The 18,991-nt window shown below is 37.8% G+C and overlaps 1 protein-coding gene across 2 annotated transcripts in view; it reads left to right on the top strand.

The window, feature by feature from the left end:
• The window catches only part of LOC145694461 (ubiquitin-protein ligase E3B), a 68,940-nt gene that overhangs the window by 23,327 nt on the left and 26,622 nt on the right, over positions 1 to 18,991 (top strand). For both annotated transcript variants that reach the window (XM_081770741.1, XM_081770742.1), the window contains exons 7-13: positions 910 to 1,345; positions 5,623 to 5,794; positions 7,144 to 7,262; positions 12,211 to 12,383; positions 15,491 to 15,636; positions 15,968 to 16,104; positions 17,599 to 17,762. In XM_081770741.1, the coding sequence (XP_081626867.1) occupies positions 910 to 1,345; positions 5,623 to 5,794; positions 7,144 to 7,262; positions 12,211 to 12,383; positions 15,491 to 15,636; positions 15,968 to 16,104; positions 17,599 to 17,762 (1,347 nt within the window). The remainder of the gene's footprint in view (positions 1 to 909; positions 1,346 to 5,622; positions 5,795 to 7,143; positions 7,263 to 12,210; positions 12,384 to 15,490; positions 15,637 to 15,967; positions 16,105 to 17,598; positions 17,763 to 18,991) is intronic.

The following is an 18,991-nucleotide window of genomic DNA, read 5'->3' as shown; positions in this document are numbered from 1 at the left end:
TGAAGTTCCTTCTCTAAAAATTTGAAGTCTCTAGGTTGCAATTTGTAAGAGAAATCGCGAATTTTTGTGAAAGGTAAAAAATACACCAGAGAAATATGAAAACTGTAGTGACATCTATCGGCAAAACTTGTCCCTTTAAACCAACCTTAAAAAGAACTATTTTTTAAAATTAATTTCTACAGGCGTTATACCAATTGTTGTATGTACTTTATTATTATACTCTTTTAAGTACTTCTCCCGTTTCCTCCCACTTTCTTCATTCCACCATTTCACTCATTTCTCATAATCACCGTCTCCTTTAGCCTAACCGGCATAACCGTGGGACGTAAAATTTAAAGATTTCATTTTCTTTTAAGTACTAAATTTTATGCACATGTTTTGTTTAAGGGTTCTGTTAAAACATTCTACGATATTTGTTTTACGAAGACATATGCTGAAAATGGACGGCTCAAAATTGGGAAAATTTGCAAAATATCATCTCTCTATAACTTACGGTTCCCGAGATATGGCTCCTTAAATCTCCGGAACTGCGAACTTTTTTGGCCAATATCTGGGGAACGGTGGCCAGTGGCCACCTGTTACTATTTGGTACCAAAATGTTTACCATCCTAATAGGTATTGACCAAGACCAATATGTTTTATCTGTGACTTACGGTTCCTTAAATCTCCCGAAATCGGAACTTTTTTGGCCAATATCTCGGAAACGGTAAGTGTGACGCGAAAAATTCCGTCACTTCCTCATTTAGTTTTTGATGTTTTGTCGAATGGAGGACGAAAAATGGAAAAATTCGCAAATAACAGACAGACACACAGACATAGAAAATTCGATAACGAACTTTTTGAGTTTCTTGAAAATCTGTCATTGTACCATTGTGAATTTCTTATTTCTTTTTTAAAATTCTGTTTCAGTTTGTGATCACAAAACTTTTGGAAAGTTGTCAACACTACGTAGTGAATAAACAATCGAACTTAACCCACTGGCATCCAGTATTAGGGTGGTTCGCACAAACCATGGACTATGAACTTCATGAAGCCATGCCACATGTGAAGAGTCAATTATATTTATTGTGGAGTGGTTCCATGATCAGTGTGATGTTCAGTAGCCTTTATGAAGTGTGCAAGAACCATTCACAGGACGAAGTGCCGTCGAGTAGTAATGAGAATGCCTGTGACAAGAATACGCCGAGTAACATTTTACGGAGAGCATTGGAAAGGACCAATAAAACAAACGCGTCAAAATATAGAAAACTCGGCAGTCCCGAGTGTACGAAAGTGGCTTTGCTATCGTCGCTGTACCAGACAGCACTAGGAACTCTTACACAATTAAGACTGGATATTTTAGCAGGTAATAATAATTATTATTATTATTAGATTCAAAAAGATTCAAATACTAAATTGATAAAATTATTTAATATAATTAGGTATAGAATAGTGCACGGAAAGCATCTGTCTGGCAAGCGGATCCTCAGTAAATTAGGGGTGAAATTATTTACCGCGTTTTGTTGCGATGACTCAGTAGTAGAGCGCTTATATCTTGTGCGTGGGGTGAGGTTTTGTGGTGGACAGCACCATGGGTGTGTGGAGTTTTACGGGGTCAGATTTTACGAAAATAAAACTATTTTTTGGTGTTAATTTCGTCCCTTCTCTTTTGGCATATGAAAATGTTCGTATTATTACCAATCTGATGATACTTTCGTCGGAGAAGGCCCAAAGTATCATTAGGCAAGTGCATTTCCATGTTTTTTTTTTTAGCATATTAAACAATTTGTAGCTTAGTCTCTGTATACGAAAACCGTTTCGACATTTTTAAAATATTTTTTTCCAACAAATTTTGTAAAATGTCTGCTACCGTAACGTAAGACTGCTAGTTCCCGCGTAAGGTGCACAAACAGATTACATTCACACAATGTTATTTATGGCACCTGTAGTAATTACACTGATTACTTTGCGGTAGTTAGCAATACGTTGCTGCTCATTTTTTTATACTTAACCGACCACAATTATTTTCGTTGCTGTAGGATATTTAACTAGCGGAACACAGTCGATGAATCGAACTAGGAGATCCCAGCGTGCAACGGTTGGCCTTTTGTACCCATTTAAATATTAATTCCATAGAAAGTGCAAATAAAGTACCACGTACAAGGCAAGCTGAGCCGATTTGAGACTGTCCCTGAACTTTGTCGGCCATCAAATGTAGCTATCTTTATTCCTTAGACAGTGGGCCAGTTGGCCACCAAATTTCGCTGATGTTTGGCCAGTAGTTAACGGAGAAAGAAAGTAGCATATTCAAGGCGAACCGAGCCTTTCCCTGGCCGAGCTGGGACACCAAATACAGCCATCCTTATTCCTTAGACAATGGGCTACTTGAGCAACAAATTTGGTTTAGGTCGTGCCAGTAGTTACCGAGAAAAATATTACCACACATACGAGTTGTGTTCAAAAAAGTATCAAACCGTATTTTTTTCGCGCGTAAACCAATGGAGGGCGGAAGACTTTCTTCAGTGTAGATGTAGAGAGGACATTCATGCGTAGTCGTGAATTTTTTTCCCGCGTGTAGAAAGTGTCGGTCGTTGGCTGAAGATGAAATAGTTGGTGGAATGAAAATGTGTGAAGGAAATGGAGAACCCCGAGAAAACCCAGGGCACGATGTTGTCCACCACAAACTCGCGTGGCCGCGGATTGATCTAGGGGACCTTCGCACCAGGAAAGAGCTCCATCATCAAGCCAGCATGCGCCTCATTTGCTAATTATACTATTCAGACGTTCTATAAAGTAAAATGGCAAAGCTTACCTTTGCATCCGGATCCTCTTATGTTAGTTTATTTTAATATTTCGACTCTCGCTAGAGTCATGTTCGCAAACATTTGTTACTTTTGCAAGGTTGAAGTTCCTATAATATCATCGATGTCTGCTTACATAAATTCTGTGAAGAAAATGAATCCCTAATTCCCGGACTTCACTAGACTTCTTTAACCTTATTCACTTGCGTTTGGAATTATTATTGACCAATAACACACAAATATAACTGCTATTTCTAGTAAGGATTTTGGTATCAGTGTTAGTTCTTGATGCTCGTTTCAACGTGTTACTGTGCACACTGATTTCCATATATACTTAATTACTGTAATAAATAAAATGTAAATATTTACAACTATGTACAAATTCCTTTTCGTATTTAAATATCCTTTTCTATTAGTTCAAAAGAATTTGTACTTAGTTATAAATATTTACACCTAAGTACTTTGTGAATATTCTGTAGCGCAAAGTTTATCTTTTCGAATATAGATTTAAAATAAAATAAAATAAATAAATAATTAAAAACTTGCCTTCAAGGTTTCTCTAAACCATTTGTGACTACCTATTCTATATAATGCTTATATATAAGAAACTTTTTTTTATTTTTCAGTGGTTAATCATATAATTCGTTAATAGTTATTTTGATCTACATTGTTACGCTAATGTTTTTCCTGCAAACAGCGAAACTTATTAATGCAGCTATCATGAGATGATAACATACAGCGTCCACCAGAAAAATATATACACTGTTTAAGAAAAAAAAACTTACATTTCTTAATACATTTAATTATTGTTCAGACATGTGTTATAAACCTTGAAGTAAGCATATGTTTACTTAAGATATTCAAAATGTTGGCCGTTGCTGGCCAAACACATAACAGAACGGAGTTTTCTCGTGGCTAAGCGGTTTAGCGGACGCGTCTTTAGCGTGGGAGAGCCGTGTTCGATTCCCGGCGGGAGCTTATGGGGTTCGGATTCCACATTAATCCGTAGGTCCACGTCGCATATAGCGTCGCTGCTGAACGGGACAAACTCAAAATCAACTCAACTCAACCTAATAGAACGACGAGCGGTCTCTGCAGCTACAGCGGTCAATGTATCAATGGAGATTGATGCACATGCGTCTGTTATCTTTTGGCGAAGGTTCTTGTCAACATTGCGTTTGAATATTACGCGAGTTGGTGGTTCAGTACAGTACGAAACTCCCCTCTTCACTGACGCTGCACTTCGATGGTTTTCCCAAACTTGATAAAACACTAAAAAACGTACGTACGCTGCTCGAACGTCAAGCGTGCTCCTGCCATTTTCTTATGTTTCTAACCATGCTGACATCTGTTGAGCGAAAAACCGTACTACAACAATTTTAACTGAAAACAATTGACAATGCCGTCATCTGTTGGGCGAAAAACCATACTATAACATAATTAAATTTCAGAAAAATTGTCAATGCCAGTATCCTGATACAGGATGATAAAGAGTGTATACATTTTTCTGGCGGACTCTGTGGATTCGTGTTTTTACTATTGACCTGTTCAACTAAAAGAAGAAAGAAAGAAAAAATATTCAATTATTTAATTAATTCAATTTATCCTTTTGTTACTACTTCCTAAATATCTAATCTGCATATTTTCGCGCAAACTTGTACTGCGCCGTGGGTCCCTCTATTTCACTACACTCGCCAACATTCTATCACAGTTCCCTAAAATTGCACGAAGGCCACACAGCGCTGATGGCAATTAACTTTCATTGTTTCTTTTCTTTTTTAAACATATTACACAATCGTTTGGTATACAAATTGCACAATATACTTAAACCACCTACTTTAATCTTCTAAAAATGTAATCACATTTGTTCATACCTGTAGTGTTCGGGTGGACACTCCTTATTTCACTGCATACCTTCTCTGAGTCCTCTATTTTTGCAGTTTTTTATAATGTAAATCATGCTTCACTTATCCATATTTTGACGTAACAGCGAGAAATAAAGTTGAATGTCGTCAGGCGCTACTCTTTTCTGATCGGTAGTTGTATGCAAATCCGGGAAAAATAAAAACTGCTTCTATTTCTTTTAAGCCAGGTTCCAAATAAGGATAACAGAAAATTTCAGCATGGAGTAAAGACAAGTTACTTCTCACACGATCGTGAAGTAAGTTAAGGACAGTGAAACGCATCCTTACTTCAGGCCCATCTGAGACAAGCTTAATATTTGTTGCCTTTCTTTTCAGTCTTCAAATTCGCGAATTGTCTTTACAATTGGCAACAGCCCAAACACTCGGACGGTAAAGCCCAAATAGGTGTGTACAATTCCATTACCCACAATGTCCCTCTTGAATGTCATCCGTACAAATGCCCGGTGTATAGTGAGAGGTGGTATGTGATCCTTGATGGGAAAGCCAACTGAATAAGGTGGGCGTTTGTGAGAAAATGGAAACAAGTCCTCAAGGTGACTACTTGTATTCTGAGAGTCTCACACGCTCAAAATACAAGTAAGCATCTCTGTGGACTTGTTTCCGTTTTCTGACAAGCAGCCACCTTATTCAGTTAGCTTTCCCATCAAGGATCGCATACCACCTCTCACTATATACCGGACGAGTCGTGGCTAGTTCTAGCAGGGAGATCCGGGTGTCAGTTGCTTGCAATGTACTGATTCACTTATCGGAGTGTTGGATGAACAACGGCTGGGTAGAGTAAACACGGGCTAAGGCTAGTGGTGAAGTTTGTGGAATCATTGAAGCAAGTTTAATTTAACTAATTAAATCCAGTTTGGTGTAATAATATTAGAGTGCAACATATTAATTAAAAGTAATATATTCTCTTTTAATTCTAGGTTTATGTTACCAAGGTAAAGTTCTGTATAATTTATGGCTGTTTCTGCAAACACTGGGTCCAAATTGTGGTCTAAAAGCGTTTCTTGACCATCTAGCGATGAATACCAAATGTTCTGCTCCCGAATTTCAGATGTTGATCTTGTTCTGTGATTGTATGACTCATTATGTAACGTAAGTGTTCATATTTAAAATTAAAAAAATATATATTAATCAGAAGTTAATATATTATTAAGTTAAAAATACTTGTAATATTTTAGGAACTTAAGACATAATACAGTGGGCAGTCAAATTCGTAGTGATAAACAATTGTTTACACCAGTGGTTCTCAACCTTTTTTGATTGACGGCATAGTTTACTGAAGGTTCAGGACATCACGACACATTTTCATTATAAATGGTAATAATAGTATCCATTATGTTCTAAAAATGGCACCCGCGGAACACAGAGCACTATTCTATAAGTCAAAATAAAGCGAAAAGTATATATAATTATATACCTTTCAGGTCCTAGTCTGGATACGCGAATTCCACTATGTGGCAACGTCGCAGAGAAAGAACCTCAGAGAATATCTACTAATCCATCAAATAGTTACCTCGATTCTTTCCAGATGGCAGTTAAAGTTGATACACGCTCACACTATCACCACTTATTAGAGTAACAATCGGTGTGTAACTACTGTATAGATTTGAGGAGCAATGCTAATGTTCCAAGTCAGTCTGTGACGTTGCCATCACCACTTATTAGAGTAACAATCGGTGTGTAACTGCTGGATAGATTTGAGGAGCAATGCTAATGTTCCAAGTCAGTCTGTGACGTTGCCACATAGTGGAATTTTGATTCCCCATAGCGGCTGAAGGAGGTTCCGGAAGGTATATCATTATATAGCACTTCCGCTGTATTTTGACCTGAACAATAGCGCTCTGTTGTCCGTGGGCGCCATTTTTAGAACACCCAATATAGCACTGAGCATTTTTGCTACCGCTGGAGGTGTTGACTGGTATAGTCAGTCTAACTAATTATTATTAAATTCTTCATGATTTTTAAATTCTAAAATTTCGCGATACACCTTAGGGGACTGCGTGACACACCAATGTGTCGTGACATATGGGTTGAGAACCACTGATTTAGACAATGGCTGCTGTATTTCATGCTACTTTTTAAATGCTAAAAGAGACCTAATTTTGATGCCTTTTTCTTTATTTTAGAAATTGTGAAAGAAAAAATTGAATTTACTATATATGTATTACTGTCCTCTGACGTATTATGGTAGATGTGCTATTAAATGGCAGCTCAGCTACTCTCAGCCGCGGAAGATTGTTTCTTCAAGTGTAGCAAGTGTAGGAGTGCGTAGGGCAGGAGAGTACGTTTTGTTATTTCTATTTTAGACGTTGTTAATGCTTGTATTTCCTATTTTGATGGCGACTGAAACACTGGAAATCCTTATGGTTTGAGACAGTTTTATATATATTGTGCACTCTTTTTATATTTTGTAGTTTAATGCTTGTTTCTTTGTTGAACAGGATATTGGATGATCTTGAGATGTATGAACAACAAAAACCATTTCGACTGGCTGATTTTGTTTTGATGTCTAATTTCTTGAATCAGTTTATCTACAAAGGCATTCTGGGGAACTTATTTGGTAAGTTTGTCATTCAGTCATTTCTTAAACAGATTCATGATTTAGGATTTAGATTTCTGGGCGTTCGGCATCTAAGGCCATGTAGCCCGTCACGTATATGAGGGATGACGTCCCTCGGCGAGCACACTATCCGGGGAAAGGGAAGAAAGAAAGAATTGGGGAAGGAAGCAAGCGACTTGGGACCAATATGTTAAGTACTACCGTGGCATTTACCTGGTGTGAATGAGGAAAATCCAGGAAAACCTTATTCAGGATGGACTTTTTCGACCGAGTGCCCCCACCGGAAATCGAACCCGGGACCGCTCGCACATAAGGCGAAAGCGCTAGCGACTACGCTACGCAGGGGCCACATTTCTTAACTCCTTTAGTGTGGGTGGCGAGTTAACTCGTGTCTTCAAAACGCACCTGTTGTGCGGATGGCATATATATATACGCTTTGATTTTGCTTTGGCTATTTTGTATTGCGTATGGCAAATATACTTGCCCATAGTATGAGTAATGTTATCCCGACAATATTTAGCAAGTTTGCGCACAGCTGGTTTCAATTGTTGCTTAATTAAAAGAAGAGGAGGAAAAAGAAAGAAATTAAAATAGAGTTTGGGCTTCGTCAAATATAGTTTTCATTTTTTGTTTTGTTTGAGAGCAGACAGCACAGTAATGGCTTCAAAACGATATTTCAACGATGCTGATATCGAGGAAGAGTTATTAATTAGTGATTCTGATGTAATGGTTTTGAAACAGATTTAGAATCAACATCCAAATTTCTAAAAAAAAAAAAAAAGAACTACACTTTTTACAGCGGTTCGCATCTGAAAATTACGCACTGAAGGGGTTAAATAGAATAATCCATGAGATATTAATAATATTGTTAGAAAAAGCATATTTAAAATTGTGTCCTTGGCGCGAGCGGTCCCGGGTTTGATTCCCGGTGGGTCGAAAAGTAAAAGCTTTTTCAGGACAGCGATCCTGAGTGAAGTTTTTCTCATTCACACGAGGCAAATGCCGGGATGGAACCAAACATACTAGCCCCAGGCCGCTTTCTCCCTTCCCTTTTCTCGGATAATGTGATCGCAAAGAGACATCATCCTTCATAGATGCCGAAAGGCCAGGAATCTAATTCCTAATCTTAATAATGTAAAAGTTGTAAAAACTGTAAAAGTTTCGTGGAAGTAAGATAAAATACTTCAAAATAGATTTATGGAATACTTTGAAATAGATTCATTTTGACTTATAAATTGATATTTGTAAACTATTGTAACTGTTTGTTTATCATGATGTTACATAGTGCGCAATTTTAATAATTAAAGGGAAAATATTATTTTGTTTATTAATATTTACATAAAACAAAACGAAGGTGAGCAATTCTAAGCACATATCCAAGTGACCTACCAAAGAGTGTCAGTTACAAAGGTATATCAACAGAGGGTTGCTAATGGCATATCATCTTGCATCGAAAATCTTGAAATTTAAACTTGTTCGCTGGTCATCAATTTGTAGAATCTCGATTTTGACGGAATACCATCTCTGAGGCTAATTAATTACATGTATATTTATATACATGGTGTTTCAAAACAACACCGACAACGTTTGGGAGGTGGTTCCTGACACCGAAATAAGACAAAAAGTATAGATCAACCTAGGTCCACAAATGCTTCTTTTCGCACTTCTGGGCTGCTGAAAACATGAAAAAATGAACTTTAAAGCTCCATAGCTCCAAAACTATGGGACCTACCATAGTCGGGTCAAGATTTCATTTAAAAACTAATATGTGCGCTATCTAAAAGTACATGTTTCAGAATCCTGAAGTACTCACGCAACAGTTTTTATAGGGAGTTTGACTACGGTCATATAATTTCAAGAACTCATGAACTATCTCTTTAAAAATTGTTGCGGAAGTATGGCAGGATTGTGAAGCATGGATATTTGCATAGGGCACATACTAGTTCCTAAGTGAAGTCTTGACCCGACTACGGTAGGTTCCATAGTTTTGGAGCTATGGACTTTTAGTTATTTTTTTCATGTTTCCGACAAGCTTTAACTCTGAAATTACGGATTTTAGCACCCAGGTTGAGCTATACTTTTTGCCTTTTCATGGTGTCAGGAACCACCCCTCCCCCAAATGTTGATGTTGTTTTGAAACACCCTGTACATATTTTTTCTTTCGTAAGTAGCGAAAATGGTTTCCCACTATACTACCTACCAAAAAGGTAAGTGTGGAACAGAGATTGATTAAGTATGGTACGTAACACATTAAAAGTGATTAATGTAAGTTTTGTCGGAAGCAGAAAGTGTAAAATTTGAATAAGGGGAAAAGTATTTTTTTAAATATTTATATAAAATCAAGGTAAGAAACCAATCAAGAAAATAAACCTGTATTAAAAAAAAATCACTCTATATAAAAAAATATGTATTTTAAAACAAATGAGCTTTCAAAAATGGAAGTTCGTCTGTGCAAAAGAGGCCAGCAAGCTAAAATAATGACGATACACAGAGAGTGATAAAATGCATGACTGGACCGGGACTCGAACCCGGAATTCTCGGCGTACTGTACTGATGCGTTAACCATTACGCTACTCACTCCGCTCCCTGAACACTCCATATTAAAATACTCGGCTAGTTGCAATTAATTTTTAAGTGGTCATGACTTTGAGAGGTAACCAGAATACTTTACTCTTCTGGTTGGCAGCTCTGACAGAGCTGATAGATTCTGCCCAGTTTCGGTCAGTCATTCACGGACTTGCCCAGGTGGGCAAAATATTGGAGCCTCCATGCCAACCCCTGCTATAGATCTTATTCTTTCAGTGGAACGTTTGATATTCGACCATTTCATTACCTCTGTTCTTACAGTGGAATGTTCCGCCATTAGACCATTCGATAGGCTGTGTTCTTTCAATGGAACATTTGGTCATTCGACTATTCCATAGGCCCTATTCTCCCAGTGGAATGTTTGTTTATTTGACCCATTTCATGGACCCTATTTATCATTCGACCATTCAATAGGCTCTACTCTTCGTATGGAACACTTGGTCATTTGACCACACCATAGACCCTATTCTTCTGGTGGAACGTTTGATCATTCGAGCCTTACACAGTTCCTGTTCTTCCAGTGGAACGTTTGATCATTCGAGCCTTACACAGTTCCTGTTCCTCCAGTGGAACGTGTGATCATTCGAGCCTTACACAGTTTCTGTTCCTCCAGTGGAACGTTTGATCATTCGAGCCTTACACAGTTCCTGTTCTTCCAGTGGAACGTTTGATCATTCGAGCCTTACACAGTTCCTGTTCCTCCAGTGGAACGTTTGATCATTCGAGCCTTACACAGTTCCTGTTCCTCCAGTGGAACGTTTGATCATTCGAGCCTTACACAGTTCCTGTTCTTCCAGTGGAACGTTTGATCATTCGAGCCTTACACAGTTCCTGTTCCTCCAGTGGAACGTTTGATCATTCGAGCCTTACACAGTCCCTGTTCCTCCAGTGGAACGTTTGATCATTCGAGCCTTACACAGTTCCTGTTCCTCCAGTGGAACGTTTGATCATTCGAGCCTTACACAGTTCCTGTTCTTCCAGTGGAACGTTTGATCATTCGAGCCTTACACAGTCCCTGTTCCTCCAGTGGAACGTTTGATCATTCGAGCCTTACACAGTTCCTGTTCTTCCAGTGGAACGTTTGATCATTCGAGCCTTACACAGTCCCTGTTCCTCCAGTGGAACGTTTGATCATTCAACTAATAGTGTCTGGAAAACAATACAGTAGAGTCCTTAAAAGTCGGCACTCGATAACCTGGCAGTTCAAATTACTTGGCCACACCCTGGCATGGTGAAAAAACCCCGCACGCAGACCCTTTAATTCCATCATTTTTTTTTTTTCCTGAGGTGTGTGGTATCAGGTAAATTACTGTACGGTATAGTGTATATTTATTCATTTTCATTTACCGTAAATACGCGCGTAATTTTCGCCCTCGCATAATTTTCGCATCCCAATTTTGAAGGGCATTTTCTGTGTATTTTATTTTCCTCGCGTAATTTACGCACGCGGAAACTTTTTGTGAAACAGCATTTTTCCAGGAATCAATTACGGTAGCTAATGAACAATTGGCAACGCAACAAAGCCATTGTTGTAAGATAAGAAACCACACGACTTCTTAATCAATTTTTTAATGTTATTTTTCTACAAATTTAGAATTAGTTGTTTGTTGTCAATTCTTGCTACAAAGAAAATGTGTACCGGTATTTTCGTGTTATTTTAACTGCGGAAAAAAATAATAGATGATGTTCACTGATGTGGCTAATTTTTTCCCCGCATAATTTATGCACCTTTGTTTTAAAACAACTTTTTTCGTCTAAAAAAGTGCGAAAATTACGCGAGTAAATACGGTATAATAAAGACTCTATGCCGTCATAAAGTTCGTACTTTTCCTTTGTTTAATGGTAGTTGGGTATTGTATCCTCTGTTGTATTCTCAAGCAAACAATACATACAAGAACAGTGCTGTATTTTCTGAGGAAACACTTGTACTTATTCTTTTTTTAACCCCATTCCAGATAACCTGGCATTTTCACAAACTCGGCCACCCTTCGGTCCACAGTAGGCCGAGTTTTCGGTACTGTACTGTACCACCATTTATTCCAAAATTCTTAATACCTTGCAATTTAACAGTAATTAAAAACTCATACGTTAAAATATCCAAAAGCAGAAATTCCGAATGTTTTCGTGGCACTTCTCACCTCTTCCGTGGCGCATTTAAAGAAAACATGTTGCTACATAAGAGACATCATGAATCAATTCTCCGGTTGTCCATCCTATAGAATAAAGGAAACCATGCAGTTTGTATAGCTTATTTAACAACAGCAAATTCATGAACGTACTTACGATATGATCACACGTGTAAAGATACCTGGAAGCGAAATAAAGCTAAGTGTAAACTGTAATAAATTAATTTGTGTTTCAGATGTAAAGAACTTGAGTTCCAATTCACTTTTCACGTCAGTCCACACCCTTCTTATAGTGCTGTACCGTCGAGACTGTAGGCGCAGTTACACTTCTGATAATCATTGGCTCATAAAGGATGTGCGTGTTAGTTCGTTCATGAATGATTTGGAGAAAGGAAAGAAAGCGAACCAGGTAGGTGGTTACTGCAGTCTTTTTCTTACGTTCTTAATAGTATGTTACATAAATATTCCCATTGTCGTGCTGTGTTTTGTGATTTGAAGCGTTTGTGTTCATGTATTTGTTTAACAGGCGATGTTACGAGTCATTCTTATACAGTGAAACCTGTCTTTAGCGGAATCGAGCGGGACTAGCAAAAATTTCCGTTAAAGTCAGGTTTCCGCTTAATAGAGGTAGACCTTTATTTTTTTAAAAATACATGCTTATAACGGACATACTGAGAAAACATATTGTTCTACGTAGCTTGTTCACTTACAGTACTTCTTTCTTCTACTTTCTTATACACACACAAACACACACACAAATGAACACAAAATATGCTATGTACATGTTTACTGTATTTTTCCAATAGTCAAACAGGGTTTTCTGTATGCATTGCTGCTTGGCTGCTTGATTGTTTGCATATGCTGTAGCCTGAGAAACTACACTAAGTAAATCAGTCGTTATTTCCCTAAGGCAAATTGTTCAGAAGGTTTAACAAAAGATCGAAGGATTTATCGCAGACAGTGTAATGTATATGTTTGCCCCTCATACAATATCTAAAAATTTTCTAAACGCTGTAGTCCGCAACTCAGAATTTTCCGTTATTAGGCTTATTTTGCTTTCCGTTGTCCGCGTAACACAGTTTCCGCTTAATGAAGTGACTTTTACATATTTTTTACTCCAAAATTCATGGGACCGTGAAATATTTCCGTTTAAGACAGTTTTCCGTTTAATAAAGGGTCCGTTGAAGGCAGGTTTTACTGTACCATATTTTACGGATTACAAGTCGTTCTTTAATTTTTAAGCAATTTTTTTTAAATATCGTAACATTTTTACCATTTTTATTATTAGATTGCAAAGCCAGACTAAAAAAAAAAATCTTAGTTTATAAAACCGAACTATGCGCTGTTGAAATAAGTTTGTATCGAGCCCCCGCCAAGTGAACTTTGTGGTGGACAAACACCGTGTGCGTGGGTTTTCTCGGGGCTCTCCCGTTTCCTCCCACTTTCTTCATTCCACCATTTCATTCATCACTCATCATCACCGTCTCCTTTAGCCTAACCGGCATAACCGTGGGACGTAAAACTCAAAGATTTCAAGTTTGTATCGTCTGCACGGGATAAGAGCCAATCAGCGATTAGTGGAGAACAGTGTTTCGTCGGAAGTGTGTTGGCGCCGCCATCTGTTTTCGAGCGTGACGTCATGGGTTGTCGACGAATAGATCGACTAGTTATTTCCGTCGTCGCATGTTAGGGGCGCTACGGTTCGCCTTGTTTCTAGTTTATCGCAGAGTTTACGGTCTGTATATTTTAGTCTGTGGTTCTGACTTTGTGATAGCGGGGCGGGAAGAAGACAGTGTTAACAAGCTTGTCAATCCCAGCAACTCATGTTCGTCGCATCGGTGCACTGTTGTTGCCAGTTGAACCCAATGTTACCAGATAGAAATAAGTTTCCCGTGGCATCGAATATATGGCCATTTTTAAGACTGGTGGGAATTTTAAATCAAATACTGGAATCTTAATATTAATTTTGAGTATAAGACACACCTGCATTTTAGAGGCAATTTTTTCGAAGAAAAAAGTGTGTCTTATAGTCCGTAAAATACGGTATATTCCTGAATTAAAGTGATTATGTCACTAGCGTATATTCTATGTATATTGTCAACTTGGGTTATTATTTTTCTAAAATGGATGTTGGATTAATCTTGTAATGTTATTTAATGTAGAGCACTTGGAGTAATTTTAGATTGGTAGCATTAGCTTAAGGTATATTTTAAATTATTTTCATTGTTAATGTTGAAAGTATATAGTTTCAAACTGAGACAAGCTGAGATTTATACCGTTTTCATTAGGATTTATTTTATTTAAGTAGATTATCCCTTATACAATTTACATTAGCCTATCTCGCTGAATCTTTCTTCATACGTGGTCTTGATAATTCTGTGCACTTTCCATCCAGACTTGGAGACTGAATAGCAAGCATGCTATCGAAATTTGGATTGTGTACCAGATAAGTGAAACCTATGGTATATACGAAGTGTGTTCAAAAAGTATCGAACCTTATTTTTTCCCGCGTAAACCAGTGAAGCGCTGGAGACTTTCTTCAGTGTAGATGTAGAGAGGATACACATGCGTAGTCGTAAATTTCTTCCCACCCGCAGAAAGCATCAGCCACTGGAGCCGGCCAACGAGTGAAGATGTGTAGTAAGCGGTCGTCGGATTTCTGTTTTTTTGTAAAACGACAGAATAACTTGAACAGCGATATTGCATCAAATTTTGCTAAAAGCTTGGCGATACCCAAGCGGAAACCATTCAATCAGATCGGTACATTCAATTTTGAACGAGAATTTGGACATAAGGAGGGCATCCGCGAAATTTGATTCAGGCTTTCATCGCCAAACACAACATTCCTCTGTGTCGTCAGGCACCCTACTCATCTGACATGGCATGACACTCCCTACTCACCCGACATGGCTCCGTGTGATTTTTGGTTATTTCACAAGCTGAAAATGATACTAAAAGAGACCCGATTTCAGTCAAGAGAAGACATTATGCGGAATGCGACGGCACGGTTACTCATCATTCCAAGAATTGCGTTCCAGAAGTGTTTCCAACTATGGCGGGAGCGTTGATAGAAGTGTGTACATTACCAAGGAGACTACTTTGAAGATGATTAGTGTTTCGGATTTCCAAATTAATTAATGTAGTTTTGCCAACTAAAGGCTCGATACTTTTTGAACACACCTCGTATAAACATACGGTATTGAAAAGAATACTTTTCTCTAACATATTGTTTGACCTCCCTGGGTCTTAATGCTGGTTATGCTCGTGTGGTAAAGAGTCGAAATACAACTATAATTTTCTTAAAAGCAGTAGTAACAAGTACGAATTTTGTAAACATGATTCCAGGTTAATAATTTTCTTCCACGCTTTCATTCATATTTTCAAGCAACAATAGTAATAAAGAAAATCTTGTGGGAATATGGGAGTAAGAAAACAGAAACTTACAATTATTTTTGGAATTTTCATTACTCTTTTTGTGATGAATGTAGTATTAAGTTAGTAAGTTTTCTGTTTCAGATTTTACTACAGAAAGTTCCCCATATAATCCCACACGAAGAAAGAGTTCTGCTCTTCCGTAAACATGTTGCGAACGAGAAAATGGTTCTTGGTTTGACCGAGTCAGCGTGTGCTTCACCACAGTCAACCTTGATTACTGTACACAGGTAGATATAAACAAATTACAAAATTCATAGTACCTAAATTAATTTCTTTTTGTATGTGTAAACAAATTCTTTTCTTCTCAATTTGGATTTTCTTTTCCTAAAATCATGGGTTTGGTTTAGAAATTATCTAGCTTCTTTTATTACATCTCATCTGTTACTTTGCTGAGCATTTCTTCAAATTTAGTAAAATGTTCGTTTGGAATTTCTATTTATTATTTGAGGAATATTTCCCAAATTCCAGGTACATATTAAACCAAACAGATTTTGTCCTGATCCCTTTCGTGTAAGAATATATTCTTACAAATCTAAAGGATTATTATTTTGATTGTAGATCTCGAATTGTGGAAGATGGTTATCGTCAATTGGCTCTCCTTCCTCCACAAGCCTTAAAAGGAGTCATCAGGGTTAAGTTTATCAACGAACAAGGTCTGGATGAAGCGGGAATCGATCAAGATGGAGTATTTAAAGGTACGTACGTTACATTGTTAAGTTATTTCTCTGTTAACTTCATTTTGCATTCTGTCTTCTCATGTAGTCAACCATAAAAGTTGGACGAATGTAATAGAACAGATGATTAGTTTCAGTACTTATGTACTAGTATTATTATTTAATTTGACTGTGAAAGAAAAATAATTATTTTGTAAGTCCTTGAACTTAACTAACTCTATGCTCTATGGAAACCAGAGGTTCAATTCCGCGTTCAGAAAAACTGTCCATTGACTTCTTTCCTTAGCCAGCTAGATCCAGTTTCTATTTGGTATTCCTATTTCTGCAAGATTTATCTTAATATTGTCGTCCCATCCACGCCTAGGTCTTCCTAATGGTCTTTTTCCAATTGGATTTCCAGTTAAAACTTTGAATGCGTTCTTACTTTCTTCCATTCTGGCTACATGACCTGCCCACCTGAACCTCTTAAACTTGATAACCGTAACAATGTTTGGTAAACAGCATAAATTATGCAGTTCTTCGTTATGAAGTTTCCGCCATTTTCCATTCCTGTTCCTATTGGATACGAAGCTTGAACCTTGAACGTAAATTTGAGAAAATACATACTAGTAGGTCCTTAAATGAAAATTTTTGAAAATTGATACTCGGGGATCTTGAATGAAAAGTTTTGAAAATGGAAACACCTTAAAGTTGAGAGAGAGTTAGATGGAAAGCTGAGAAAACACATACAGGAGAGACCGTGAATGAAAAGTTGAGAAAATACGTATTAGAGGAACCTTCAATGAAAAATTGAATAAAGACGTACTGGAGGGACCTTGAATATAAAGTTGAGAAAATGCTTACTGGAGGAACTTTGAATGTAAAGTTGAGAAAATACATACTGGAGGGTCTTAGAATGAAAAGTAGAGAATAAATGCTGGTAGTCTCTGAATGAAAATTTGAGAAAAATGAAAATTTGAGAAAATACATAGTGGATGCTCCAAAAACAAACAAACCACTTGGCATAACGGCCCGATTTGTGGGCCTGAGGTGCTCCACGCCATCTGTTAGCAACTGGTGGAACTACGTCCAGCCTAGCGTGGTCAGCGCGTCGCGTCGCCCAATCGCTAACCACCGTATCGAGAGCTTTCTAGTCCTAGTGACCGTCACTTCTTTTATTTACTTGACTCCCCAGTTTGCCTCACAACGCTGGGTGGACGCCGAAAATTGAGGAAGCACCGGCCGGGAATAGACTATGGTGTCCCCCGTAGTGGAGGCTACTTGAATGAAAAAATGAGAAAATATATATTGCACGGAGCGGAAACATGGTTAACGTTAAAGCTGATAATATCTCGACCAAGACAAATATGTTAGTGAGCGACCGTAAATTTCGGTAGCTGTTGATTTGCGACAAGTTCTTCTTCATATTAATATTATTTGAATTCATGTGTGTGTGTGTGTAAAGAGAGTATATTATGTGAGATCAAAAACCAAGTCCGGTAGTTTCGAATTGAGATGTGTTGTTTTTATTTCCAGAGTTTCTTGAAGAAACTATCAAGCGGGTATTTGACCCAGCGTTGAATCTGTTCCGTGTCACAAGTGAAGAACGTTTATATCCATCACCCACATCATATCATCAGGATAATCATTTGCAGCTGTTTGAATTTGTTGGAAGAATGCTGGGGAAAGCTGTGTATGAGGTAAGATGTTTTCAATACAATTATTGTGTTGCTGTCAAACCGATTAAGTTAGCCTCCTGTTCAATTAATGTATCTGGGTACATATCCTTGATACTACGTACAGTTAAATTTCGAGAATACCTTTGAACAGCTTTATTATTTTATTTATGGATAAAATTATATCAAGCCAAGACGAATCATGTTGGTCTCTATAAAATGTGACTTCTTTATTTAAACTATAAATATAACATGTACGAGGTGTCATCAAAAAATACGATGAGTAATTTTATTAGAAACAAAGTAATAAGTGTATATGAAATTTGATTTAATCTCCTTCAAAGTACTGTCCTTGGCTACCAGCAATGCAGTTACCCCAACGTTGAATCCATGACTGGAAGCATTTATGGAAGGTTTCTTGTGAAAGGGCTTTCAGTTGCTCTGTTGTGGCTCTCTCAATGTCAGGAATGGTGTCAAAACGTTTTCCTTTAAACACGGTCTTTTATTTTTGGAAAGAGCCAGAGGTCGCATGGTGCTATATCTGGAGAGCACAGCGAATGTGGACAGACAAAAATATTTTTTCGGCCAAAAACTCGCGGATCGAAAGCAAGATGTGGCATGGCACATTTTCGTGGTGAAGAAGAAAGCCATTTGCCCATTTAATCGGCAGTTAAAACACTTTTCACGGATGTTTATTTCTTCGGAAAGCTCTCGAATAGTCATTCGCCTGTTTGAACAAATCATTTGTGCTACTTTTTGCACATTTTCATCTGTTTCTGACGTCGAAGGACGTCTCGATCGTTGCTCGTTTTCAATCGTCTCCTTGTCACTTTTGAATCGCTCATACGACTTGTAAGCAGTCTTTAGTGCCACCACTTTATTGCAGTTTCGAACAAAATTTAATGTTGGTGCGCGACAAACACACTTAACACGTCCTCACTCTTTTGCCTCTGAAGAGTGCTAACATGTCACAACTTGTTCAAACACGACACTGACTGTTCCAAAGATTTAGGCTACCGGGCTTACAAGTTGAAATGGATACACCATCGATAGATGGCACTGTGCAACTACAGTCACCGTACTTTACCAAAGATTTAGGCTACCGGGCTTACAAGTTGAAATGGATACAACATCGATAGATGGCACTGTGCAACTACAGTCACCGTACTTTACCAAAGATTTAGGCTACCGGGCTTACAAGTTGAAATGGATACAACATCGATAGATGGCACTGTGCAACTACAGTCACCGTA

The sequence above is a fragment of the Thermobia domestica genome, chromosome 9 (genome assembly GCF_964235325.1).
Source record: "Thermobia domestica chromosome 9, izTheDome1.hap1.1, whole genome shotgun sequence".
Taxonomy (NCBI): Eukaryota; Metazoa; Arthropoda; class Insecta; order Zygentoma; family Lepismatidae; genus Thermobia; species Thermobia domestica.
This window is presented reverse-complemented; position numbering and strand designations above follow the sequence as displayed.